This window comes from Malus domestica, chromosome 16 (assembly GCF_042453785.1).
Source record: "Malus domestica chromosome 16, GDT2T_hap1".
Lineage (NCBI taxonomy): Eukaryota > Viridiplantae > Streptophyta > Magnoliopsida > Rosales > Rosaceae > Malus > Malus domestica.
Genome location: NC_091676.1, coordinates 26214812 through 26228266, shown reverse-complemented (window position 1 = coordinate 26228266; position 13455 = coordinate 26214812). Strand labels below are relative to the sequence as shown.

The following is a 13455-nucleotide window of genomic DNA, read 5'->3' as shown; positions in this document are numbered from 1 at the left end:
GATGAGCACTCCAATATAATGTTATTGTTCGTAATTATGCCAAACTCCATGTCCGAATATTGAATCACAGCCACAAATAAACCCTAATTCCTCCTAAAACCCTCAGTCGGCGTTGGTGCCTTCTCCCTCCTCGTCCTTCTCCAATAAACCTACTCAGAGCAGAATCCTCGCATGCCCAAATCCCTAACAAGCACGCAGGAGGACGCTATCAACCCTACCCTTCTCGCATTCAAGCCTCGCCAAGTTCTGCTCGCAAACCGAGACATGGAGCACAGGAAGCCCAATAGCTCTGCAGACGGAGCACAAACTCCGAGTCCCGACCAGAAGGGTCCACTCCTCCGCGCCGTGGCTCGGTTCCTGGAAAACAATGGGTTCTCCAAAACCTTGAAAAAGTTCATTTCTGAAGCTGGAATCGAGGTGGGCACTTGTCTATTTCTGTTTGGTTGCCTAGAAAAATATGAAAATGCAGAGCATACATGAATTTTTATTGTTGCATTCTCAAAAAGTTGTTTCGAAAATTGATAGAAACCGTCTTTGAAAAATGAGTAAATTGTAGCAATGGTCTCTCAACTAAAAATTAATTACCATTGACTTTTCTTCTCATCAAAACGTGCATTTAAGGTCATTTTCATCAACTCTGTTAGAACTTCTATCAAACTGAGAAGTTAAATTAAGGGGCAAATATGAAAAATCAAATTAAAAAATTTGTATTAATGATCTCAACTTTAATTCAACAGGAAAAATGATCCCTCAACTTTACTCAACTTTAATCCAATTGGAGCGAAGATTCCATTACTGCTCCAATTTGATTAAAATTGAAGCTACAATTTACTCATGAAAAATCCCTAAATGGTCGAAGCATTCTTTATAGAGTATTTTACTGTTTGTTTTGGACCTTCAGTAGTTAATCCAGTGTCGTTATCGTATCCGTTATGATTTTTTCCTTGGCCTGGTTCATATCTAATATGAATGGATAGTAATGCACTCGTAACATTGTCGCATAAGATGGAGTTGGACAATTTCTTAACCAAGTATTAGACTTTCAAAATGATAAGTGTATACTGTATTCTGTGGTTGATAGTGAATTGAATTCAGAATTGGTTATTGACCCTTTTGCAGAAAAGTGAACTGAAGGATTTGCCACTGGATTTGGGAGAAATGTACTGCAAGTATTCTGAGATGTGGTGAGTTGACCAATTCTTCAACTTTCTTTTCTTCTCTTAATGAATTTATATGAAGACGGTCATCAATTGTAACATCTTCTCAAATACTTTTTAAAATGGTTCTTTAAATCTTTACACTCGTTTATTTAAAGTATTCAACGGTATGAGTTTAATACAGATGATAATTTTTGTGTGGCAACATAAATTACGAACCTTTTTTTTTCTTTTCTGATTTTTTTGTAAGTTCAGCGATGTGGAGTTAGAAAGAAGGATGTTATCATGCTAATCTTTCAGCGATGTGGAGTTAGAAAGAAGGATTTGGGATTTGATGATTATGTAGTGTTCTTTATAGTAGGAAATCAGTGTTATCACGACTGTGATAGATTTTGTTTTAATGCTTAAGTAGTTTCAAATTAAAGGATTTTCTTTTAAATAATAGTTTTAATTAGAGGGTTATCTTAGGTTTTTGTTCAACATCCTAGAATTGTGCTGATGGCAATCACTAGCATGAAATCTAATGGGAAAAATCCTGATGCTGTCTGGCAGACTGCCCTAATGCCTCAAATACATTTGGTGATTATACTGCTGTTTAGATAAACATTAAATTTCAGTTTCTATTCTAATTTAGCTTGTGTTTCTCTGTTATGTAGTAGTGGAGGCACAAATGTCCACAGCGAGGAGAAAGGTATGCAGGAATTTATAAATATTTTTGGTTTTCATCGTCTCTCTCTCTCTCTCTCTCTCTTATGCGTATGAATATGAGTCTCAGGATGTAGTTATATGTTCATTATTTGTATGTAGCGCTTATGTTAGTCTTTTAATTCTGCATAGTATTGAAGGATACCTTCCAATTGCTGTTAATGGCGGATAAGTTATCCAAGGAGGCAAAGAAGTCCAAGCTAGCTTCTGGTTCTCTTGCTGGTGCAGCAGAAGAACATCAATCAGAGCAATTTCTTGGTGCAACTGAAAAAAAAATTAAAGATGCTGTACTTTTAAAGGAAAATGGTGTGGGTGATTCTGAGATAGAAAAGAAACCAAGGGATAAGAAGAAAAAGAAGAACAAGTCAAGTACCGATTCTGTCAGTGCTGGTGTAGAGCAGCATGGCTTGGAAGGAAAAAATGATGCGATTGAAATGGGTAAATCAGTTGCTGATGACAATCCAATGGATGGGAAGAGTGTCAAACCTAAAAGTAAGAAGAAAAAGAAAGATGGTTTGGTTTCTGAAAGTTTAGGTGGTGAGAAAGGGAAGGCGCTTAGTATAGGAGATACGAATGGAACTAGTTCTGGAAAATATGATTTCAAGATATCAGATGTGGATGCTACTGATAAGGAGAATAAAGGTTCCAAAAAAAGAAAAAGATTAGCTTCTGAAGGATATGATTCACAGCCTGCCAACAACAAAGAAGATGAAGTATCCAACCGCAGAAAGGTAGAGGGCTCAAAAGCATCCAAGGGAAGTGAGCAACCAGTAAATAACAATGCATCACAAGGAAAAGCTGAAAATTTTGGTGAACTAGATAAAAGTGCTAAGAAGTCTTTTATTAAGAAAAACAAGAAACAACACAATGGTTCAGCTGAGGTATTTCCTTTATCTTTATGTGTGATAGGAACCATTTGAGATGTGATTTATTCATGCAGCCTCGTTTGAGATTTTATAGGTTCTACATGATTTGACATGTTCTACATGACTTGTCAGATGCATTTTCCTTCATTTTTTTATGTCGAAATCAATTAAAATCTCGTCTCAAATTGAACTCTTTATCTTCATTTGTTACTTTTTTCAAGCTCTATTGTCCTATTATTATTTAGATCTAATTTTACTGATTTTGCAGGTGGTATGAAGTCGTATTCTTTTAATTGTTCACTAAGTCATTTCAAATGAGTTCTTTCTTGGGAAATTTTCTTCTCAACTATTATTCTGTTCTATATTACGCATGAGTTTCGCATGTGGTGCCTGATGTTGTTGTTGGATTCATGCTTGTTTCCTTTTCTCTATATCTCAATTTCTCTCTTGTGCATTATACTTATGTAACTTCAAGGTTAAACAATGTTGATAAATGCTGTTAGTGCAGCCAAAGACTGTTAATGCATTTCAAAGGGTAAAAGCTGATGAGGTGGAATTTATTGATGAGAAGCTTCGAGATAATTCTTACTGGGCAAAGGTATGAGAATGATTACCTTATGTATTATCTTCTTGTAATCTGTACTTATCTTTGTCCCCACTAATTTCTCACTCTCAATTCTGTGCAGGATGGTGCGGAGATTGGCTATGGTGCAAAAGCACAAGAGATTCTTGGGCAAGTCAGAGGAAGGTGTGTATGCTGATTGCCACTTGTTTATTAAAGTTAACTAAAGATGCTGTATTTTAAACTGTTTTATGCTCTTTTGAATTTTCATCTTGCTTTTCCTTTTGGAGCAATGCTAGTTAGATAAACAAAACCGACACTCTGATAGAAGTGGCTCCCACATACAAATGGTAGGGCACACCTCTATTAGAGAGTGGGTCAGTTTTTTGTAGTCCAAAGTGTTGTTCCCATTTGTATTGTTAAATCTTATAGTGGTTGGTTGGATTAAAAACTGAACAAGTTTGCAGTTTTCACCATAGTTATCTGGTGAAAACTTTTATGGTTATATTAGATAGCATATATAAAAATATTGTATTTTATGATGATAAAACACCTGTGAAGCTTTAATGGATTGCTGCAAGGCCTGCCATTTTTGGTGGCATGGACATGTTTGTAATTATGAAAAAAAGATGCACATCACTGGCAAGTTCAAACCAACATGCCCATTAAGTCAGTGTAGTTGAGATAAGGATTTCATGTGAATGACTCAATCAAGATATACAATATATACATACACACATGTATATGCAATTGGGTGAGGATGACACCAATCCTGGATAAAATGAATTGTGAGGAATAATTGTTTGAGATGGTTTGGTCATGTTTAGTGAAAGGCGTTAAATGTGATAAGATTTATTTGATTTAAGTTGGAGTCAGGCTATAGACAGGTTGTAGGTAGACGGACAGTTAATTTGGGTGTTAATTGGGTAAACAGCAGGTGGGGTTCACAGTTAAAAAAGAAAATCATCTAGCTGACTTGTAATCAAAGCTACATTTAGATGTCTCTTGTGCCTTAATTTGTTTGAACGGAGACCCCTCATACTACCTTGCAAGTCAACTTGGATAAAGAATGGAATGGGGGTTCAGTAGATTAAAATGTTCAGAGAAGAAAAATCCATTATCATACTAGAAGAGGGAAAAGGTTAAGGGTTAGAGGATCAGCTATGAAAGCTGTGACAAACATAAATGGTATAAATCCTTTGTACATATTGTCTGTTAGGAAATAATTATACTGTTAAAAAAACATGTTACTTCTATGCAAATGAATTTTTTTTTGTATTAATCAAAATTTTATGTCTTTCCACATTTTCAAATGCATAAGTTAGAGTTAGAGTTACATTATTATCAGAAAAACAGGGACCACGTCTCTTAAGTCTTTGCTCTCTCCTATTTCTTCACCTCTAACCATCCTTCTCTTTTTCTCCTGTGGACCCTACTATAGTGAAATTGGTTTTGCTGGGAAAACTCTTACGTATTTCAAGTTTCAACTAATGCACTGTTTTTGAGCGCCTGTGCACAACATATGGATCCTATGGCTAATAACCCCTCCTTTTGTTTGTAATCCAACACTATAGTGTAAATTAATTGCCGCTCACAGTTTTGCAAAAACTGTCATCCAGTAGAGCAGGACTCCTGAACTATATTTTATCTGTCCCACTAGGGTTTGGATGGGGAAAGGGTTTTAAAATATATTTCTTGTGTACATAAAGAGCTGAATGATTTGACACTCTTAAACATAAATATTCAAAAATAAAAATAATAACTAGTCTTTCTTATTATTATTGAGCTAATTGTGATGCTTCCTGTTGAGAACTATAGTAGACTTCAAGCTTTATGTCCTTCATTCAGACATGCACATGTGCATACACCACGCTAGAATGCCTCGCGCTCTATAGGCACTTGTTTCTTAATTATGCTTTACATTGAATTTGCAGGGATTTTCGGCATGAAAAGACCAAGAAGAAGCGTGGGACATACAGAGGAGGGCTGATTGATCTGCAGTCACACTCGGTCAAGTTCAATTATTCTGATGAAGATTAATCGGAAAGTTTTCTAAGGCACAAATCAAGAACGGTATTCACTTGCTGAAACATTTTCTTCCTTGACCTAGCATGATACCGGCCGATTTTATAAGTTTTCAACGAAGGGGCTAGCTTCTACCTATTTATAGTTTATTATAACTCTTCCTCCTGTTATTGAGGGAACGTGCCATTTTATTCCCTTCTGAAACACGGAAGGCTGGCTCCAGTCCTTTGATAGTATTTTTCTCTTAAATTGTGGTCCGAAGGATGTACTATAAAGTATTTATGTGATGAGTTAAGTTTCTTTGTAACTGTTTTATTTGTTCTTTTCTTCTTCTCTTTTGTTGTTTTTTTTTTCGTGCAAGTAATTGTTAACTTGAAAGACTTTGGTTTGCAAAAGTTTGTATGTCTAGCCGCAAATAGTTTATGCATGACTGGTGCTTTTTCCATATAAAATGAACTCATCGAGGAAGCTGTGTCCTCTCCCCATAGAGATTGTAGGAGCTGTTTGAAGATATGCTTACATGTATTTATCGCATTTTTGTACGTGTTTGGAGTGCAAGGATAAATGCTCTTAAATCTTTATCTTCTGTGTTTGGGTGGTGTTATGCCCCCCATTAACCTCTAGCTTTATCAAAGTGAAAAAACATGGCCAAAATTGGAGAATATAGGTGAGTTAGAATTTGATAGATTTTCCACGTCTCCACGAATTGCCCATCGTTGGATTGGATATTTTTGCTCATGCGTTTGACTCAAAACCACACGTGCTCCTGCCTCACTCAATATGTGTTTGTAAATTCATGTGTTTCACATTTTTTAGGTAAAGTGGCGGGTGTGCTAATTGTATTTGCATTCTTTCTTACTTTTTTGGGCAAAATGGTATTTGCATGCTTTGAAGTATAATTTTCTCCCTCGTGCTTTCACAAAATAATAGTGCATGATGAATTTTCTTAGAGTTCCAATAACAACTTAAACAGTACACTTAATCGGATAAAATTTAGGTTTTCACTAATGAATACTGTTACTCATTTTTTGACTTGGCCTCATAAAAAATCTCACGTGTTCTTTGTTTTTTAAAGCCCAAAAAAAATTAATAACGTTTACATTTTTTTAAACAATAAAACGTATGTTAAGATATCTTTAGACAAAATCAAAAGATAAGTACTCACTAAACAGTACTTTTTGCTCACCATCAAAAACTACGGTGTATGCTCATCATATACTTAATCATATACCACGTGTCATTTCACTTAACTTTAATTACTTATCTTCAAAAGTGAAAAAGTAACCTTAAATGTGAAACTTAACTAGAGTTAAGTGAAAGAACACATGGCAAATAATTAGGTGTATAGTGAGCATACACCATAGTTATGATGAAGAGCAAAAGTGCCCCCTCACTAATGAATATCCAAGTATTATCCCACTCAATGGACTATGCTCATTTTCTCAATCTAATTCTTTAATGTTTAATATTCACTTAATCACTTTTTCTTGGCTTTTGACAAAGGGAAGGCGACGGTACCCTATAAAGATTACATTCCATGCATCATGCCGAAAAAAAGGCTTGCTTCTATCATATTTTCAACATCTTATGCTATATCTATCCATGTATTTGAGTCCCTATTATTAGAGGTATTTGTCGATTTCTCTCTCGAACTTGTATTGAGTTGTTAATTTTCTCCCTTAACTTTGATTGTATTGTTACTCTCCTGAACTTTTATAATTAGCCAATTTTCTCTATGACGTTAAATTTTAGGATTTTCCATCCAATTTTCTATCCATTTTGGTCACATGGAAAATGTTTGAGGGTAATAAAGTAATTTTATCCCATATATGGACAACAGATTGTCAATTTTTCTTCTTCGTCTCGTCCGCTAGTTGTCTCTGGATCCTTTTTGTTTGAATTAACCATGGAAGTCCAATTAGCAACCGCAAAGTATTGGCTTTGCACCCTATTTACCAAATCAAATTATCTTTTTGTTGTGATACATGTGATGTCCACATGACAAGATAGTCACATCTCGGCTTGGGCCCGCACCACATCCCGATCTTGACTTCACCGTAGCACGATATTGTCCGCTTTGGGCCCCAACCACGCCCTCACGGTTTTGTTTCTGGGAACTCACACGAGAACTTCCCAGTGAGTCACCCATCATGGGATTGCTCTCACGTGAACTCGCTTAACTTCGGAGTTCCGATGGAACCCGAAACTAATGAGCTCCCAAAAGGCCTCGTGCTAAATGGAGGTGGGAATGTACATATAAGGCTTAGAGGATCCACTCTCCTGGACGATGTGAGATGGTACACAAGATGGACTGAAAATTGGATGAAAATTTTCAAAACCTAAAGTCGGAGTAGGGGAGGGGGGGAGTTTGGCTTGTATAAAATATCAGTGGGTTAATCATATAAAATTAAAATTTAAAATATCAGTGGGTTAATCATATAAAATTAAAATTTAGGGAGCACCTCAAGTAGGGTTGGATACGAGTTCGAAGGAGAAATTTTGGGAAGATCTTGGAGACTTGGTGCAAGGAATTGCTCAGACGGAGAAGTTATTTATAGGAGGAGATTTAAATGGACACGTGGGCAGGGAGACAGGCAACTATGGAGGTTTTCATGGTGGCCATGGTTTTGGGGAGAGAAACGAGGATGGGGAAGCTATCTTGGATTTTGCAATGGCATATGATCTCTTCTTAGCCAACACCTTCTTTAAGAAGAGAGAAGAACATGTGATCACCTACAAGAGTGGGTCGTCAAAAACACAAATAGATTTTCTTCTAATGAGGAAAGGGGATCGTATAACTTGTAAGGATTGCAAAGTTATACCAGGAGAGAGCGTGGCTAATCAACATCGCTTGTTGGTGATGGATGTACATATCAAAAGAGTAAGACAAAAGAACAATACTTGGAAGTGCCCAAGGACTAGATGGTGGAATCTAAAAGAAGAAAAACAAGTCATTTTCAAAGAGAAGGTAATCACCCAATGTGTGTGGGATAGAGAGGGGGAAGCTAGCCAAATGTGGGATTCCATGGCTAGTTGTATCCGAAAAGTAGCAAAAGAGGTATTAGGAGAGTCCAAGGGCTTTGCCCCACACCAAAAGGAATCTTGGTGGTGGAATGAGGAGGTACAAACAAAGGTGAAGGCTAAGAAGGAATGTTGTAAAGCCTTATACAAGGAGAGGACCGATGAAAATGGTGAAAGGTATAGAAAAGCAAAGCAAGAGGCGAAGAAAGCTGTCAGAGAAGCTAAGTTAGCGGCTTACGACGATATGTATAAACGACTAGATACCAAAGAAGGAGAGTTGGATATCTATAAACTATCTAGAGCAAGGGAAAAGAAGACAAGGGACCTAAACCAAGTGAGGTGCATCAAGGATGAGGATGGAAAGGTTCTTGCTACAGAGAACGCGGTTAAAGACAGATGGAGAGGTTATTTTCATAATCTTTTCAATGAAGGACATGAAATGAGTGATTCTTTAGGGGAGTTGAGTAACTCAGAAGAGTGTAGAAACTACTCTTTTTATCGTCGAATCCGGAAGGAAGAAGTGGTTGTAGCTTTGAAGAAGATGAAACATAAAAAAGCAATAGGCCCAGACGATATACCAATCGAAGTGTGGAAACTTTTGGGAGAGATAGGTATAACATGGCTCACTGACCTTTTCAATAGGATTTTGAAAACGAAGAAGATGCCAAATGAGTGGCGAACGAGCACTTTGGTGCCTATCTACAAGAATAAGGGTGACGTACAAAATTGCATGAACTATAGGGGTATTAAGCTAATGAGTCATACAATGAAGCTCTGGGAGAGAGTCATTGAGCATAGATTGAGGCAAGAGACACGGGTTTCGGACAACCAATTCGGGTTCATGCCAGGGCGCTCAACCATGGAGGCAATCTATCTCTTACGAAGATTGATGGAAAGATATAGAGATGGGAAAAAGGATTTACACATGGTCTTTATAGATTTGGAAAAAGCGTATGATAGGGTCCCAAGAGACATTCTTTGGAGGATTTTAGAGAAGAAAGGAGTACGAGTAGCATATATCCAAGCTATAAAGGATATGTATGAAGGAGCAAAGACTGCCGTAAGAACTCATGAAGGACAAACCGAAAGCTTTCCCATAACTGTAGGATTACATCAAGGCTCATCCTTAAGTCCTTACCTTTTTGCGTTGGTAATGGATGAGTTAACAGGACATATTCAAGATGATATTCCTTGGTGTATGCTTTTCGCAGACGATATAGTGTTGATAGATGAAACTCAGGAAGGGGTAAATGCAAAGCTTAACCTTTGGAGAGAAGTGTTGGAATCTAAAGGTCTTCGCCTAAGCCGATCAAAGACAGAATATATGGAGTGCAAGTTCAGTGCAAATGGAGGCCAAAACGAGTTAGGGGTGAGGATCGGAGATCAAGAAATACCAAAGAGCGACCGTTTTCGTTACCTAGGATCTATCTTGCAAAAGAACGGAGAATTAGATGGAGATCTCAACCATAGAATACAAGCTGGATGGATGAAGTGGAAGAGTGCATCCGGCGTGTTGTGTGACCGCCGTATGCCACTGAAGCTCAAGGGAAAATTTTATAGGACGGCAATAAGGTCGGCGATGCTGTATGGCACAGAATGTTGGGCGGTGAAACATCAACACGTACACAAAATGGGTGTAGCGGAGATGAGGATGCTTCGTTGGATGTGTGGGCACACGAGAAAGGATAAGATTAGGAATGAGGATATCCGGGGTAAAGTAGGAGTAGCCGAAATTGAAGGAAAGATGAGAGAAAATCGGTTACGGTGGTTTGGACATGTGCAAAGAAGGCCTACTGACGCTCCGATTAGAAGATGCGACTATGGGACAGAGGTTCAGGGCCGAAGGGGTAGAGGAAGACCTAGGAAAACTTTGGAAGAGACTCTAAGAAAAGACTTAGAGTACTTGGATCTAACGAAGGACATGACACAGGATCGAGCACAATGGCGTTCTAAGATTCATATAGCCGATCCCACTCAGTGACTTGGATTTTCCAAGTCTCCAACCGAGAAGTTTTCCTCACTCGGGAAATTAAGGGAACACTACCCCAACCTACATGCTCCACTCAGAAAGCTTCAACATACAAGCTTCAACATACAAGCTTCAACAAAAGAAAATTCAAAGAACTTAGCGAAGAAGGCTTTGGTGTATTTAACACAATACGTTGAAATGAAGGAAAGCTTATTTATTGATATTCCCGATAAGCTACAAATATGTACATATACATGAGTCAAAATAAACACACAAGAGGGAGCCTTCACAAAGGTTGCTTAGGAGAAGTCTCAGCAGTCGGTAGAGCCCCAGAAAGAGAAGGCACCGGAGGGGGATCATTTGGAGCCTCAGTACTGGACAGAACCCTAGAAGGAGGAGGCATCAGAGGTTGATCATTTGGAGCTTCATTACGCGGTACAGCCCCAGAAGACGAAGGCAATAAATGCCTTTGGAACAAACCCACAAATCTCTGATGATCAAGTAAAACCTGACCATCAGTTTCCTTCATCTGGTCAAGCTTCCTCTTCATGTTTGTAGCATAGTCATGTGCGAGCCGGTGCAACTGTTTATTCTCATGCTTGAGCCCTCTAATCTCCTGTTTGAGACTCATCACTTCAGCCGCCAATGATTCAACTTGGCGGGTTCGAGCAAATAGGCGTTGGGCCATATTAGACACAGAACCTGCACACTGAACACTGAGAGCCAGCGAATCCTTAACAGCTAACTCATCAGACCGTTTGGAAAGTAGTCTGTTATCTTTGGGAGTGAGAAGGTTCCTGGCCACCACCGCAGCGGTCATATCATTCTTCATCACGGAATCCCCAACGGTAAGAGGACCAGTAGGGGAGACGAAGGATGGGCGCCATATGTTGTCTGGAGAAGGCGGGGCTGCCTCTTCAACAAGGTTCAAGTCAAAACGACGGTCGGAGGGGCCAGACATTTTCAAAGGTGTTGAAGAGAGAAGAGGTCGGACAAATCAAGATCTTAGAAGTGCAAGAATGAAGCTTCTACTGGTGGAGATTCAAGTGTGCTTTGGAACTTAATGCCAGCCCCTATAAAAATCTGCACTCGACGGAGCTTCAGAAATCGAAGAGGCGCCTGCTCAGAAATCGAAGAGGCGTTTGCTTTCTCAAAAGTTGGGCTACTTAGAGATCACGAGGGTTGATCTCAGAAATCGAAGAGGTGTTTGCTTTCTCAAAAGTTGGGCTGCTCAAAGACCACGAAGGCCGATCTCAGAAATCGAAGAGGCGCTCGCTTTCTCAAAAGCTGGGCTCCCCAGAGACCACGAGGGCCGATCTCATAAATCGAAGAGGCACCTACTTTTCCAACCTTGTCAGCACCTGTCACACGCACACTCAGCTTTGCGGAAATTATGGGCATTCTGTCAAAGACTTCTGGGGAAGTAGAAAACACATGAATCTTACTGTTCAATCACCCATTTCCCACACGCAACAATAGCTCATGGGTACCACAGATAACTTTGCCAAAGTTCTCTGCCAAAGTTGAGCACGTGAAGCTTGCAGCTCCCACTACATCGCTCTGACCAAGAAGGGTAAAAGAATAGCAAAGAAACAGCACTAACAAAGTTTAGACCCATAAATTTTGAAGGTCTAGCTACCATATTATTACTCACAAGGGTAAAGGAACAGTACCACTGCTGGATAATTGGAAAGTTCCTGTGTGTCAACCTCTGTGCTTCGTGGCAAGGTAGACTAGCAAACATGCCCAACCTTTACTTTACTCACATTCAAGAAAACACTCCCAATAAGATTGCTTGCTCCAAAATCGAAGATGCACCGTCCTCCGAATCTAAAGAGCCAGACTCCCAACATGACTATTTTCTTAAAAATCGAAGAGAGGGTAAAGGAACAGTACCATTGCTGGATAATTGGAAAGTCCCTGTGTGTCAACCTCTGTGCTTCGTGGCAAGGTAGACTAGCAAACATGCCCAACCTTTACTCACATTCGAGAAAACACTCCCAACAAGATTGCTTGCTCCAAAATCAAAGAGGCACCGCTCTCCGAATCTCGAGAGCCAGACTCCCAACATGATTACTTTCTCAAAAATCGAAGAGACACTGCTCCCCGAATCTCGAGAGCCAGACCCCCAGCATGATTGCTTTCTCAAAAATCGATGAGGCATCGTTCTCCGAATCAATCGAAGAGGCGCTCGCTTTCTCAAAAGCTGGGCTGCTCATAGACCACGAGGGCCGATCTCAGAAATCAAAGAGGCACCTACTTTTCTAGCCTTGTCAGCACCTGTCACACACACACTCAGTTTTGCAGAAATTATGGGCATTCTGTCGAAGACTTCTGGTGAAGTAGAAAGCACATGAATCTTACTGTTCAATCACTCACTTCCCACACGCAACAATAACTCATGGGTACCACAGATAACTTTGCCAAAGTTCTCTGCCAAAGTTGAGCACGTGAAGCTTGCAGCTCCCACTACATCGCTTTGACCAAGAAAGGTAAAAGAATAGCAAAGAAACAGCACTAACAAAGTTTAGACACATAAATTTTGAAGGTCTAGCTACCATATTATTACCCACAAGGGTAAAGGAACAGTACCACTGCTGGATAATTGGAAAGTCCCTGTGTGTCAACCTCTGTGCTTCGTGGCAAGGTAGACTAGCAAACATGCCCAACCTTTACTCACATTCGAGAAAACACTCCCAACAAGATTGCTTGCTCCAAAATCGAAGAGGCACCGTCCTCTGAATCTAAAGAGCCAGACTCCCAACATGACTACTTTCTCAAAATCGAAGAGAGGGTAAAGGAACAGTACCATTGCTGGATAATTGGAAAGTCCCTGTGTGTCAACCTTTGTGCTTCGTGGCAAGGTAGACTAGCAAACATGACCAACCTTTACTCACATTCGAGACAACACTCCCAACAAGATTGCTTGCTCCTAAAATCGAAGAGGCACCGCCCTCCGAATCTCGAGAGCCAGACTCCCAACATGATTACTTCCTCAAAAATCGAAGAGACACTGCTCTCCGAATCTCGAGAGTCAGACCCCCAGCATGATTGCTTTCTCAAAAATCGAAGAGGCATAGTTCTCCGAATCTCGAGAGCCATATACCACAGACCACTTTTTCAAAGTGCTCTGACAGAGTTAAAACATGT

At 39.5% G+C, this 13455-nt stretch overlaps 1 protein-coding gene across 1 annotated transcript; it reads left to right on the top strand.

Annotated features, from left to right (window-relative positions):
- LOC108170575 (uncharacterized) lies at positions 1–5622 on the top strand. The gene is made up of 7 exons (XM_029095585.2): positions 1–417; positions 1120–1184; positions 1814–1848; positions 1995–2743; positions 3237–3326; positions 3415–3476; positions 5225–5622. Exons 1-7 carry the CDS (start codon positions 172–174, stop codon positions 5328–5330), a joined length of 1353 nt encoding a protein of 450 aa, XP_028951418.1. The 5' UTR covers positions 1–171; the 3' UTR covers positions 5331–5622.
- The last annotated feature ends 7833 nt before the right edge of the window (positions 5623–13455 follow it).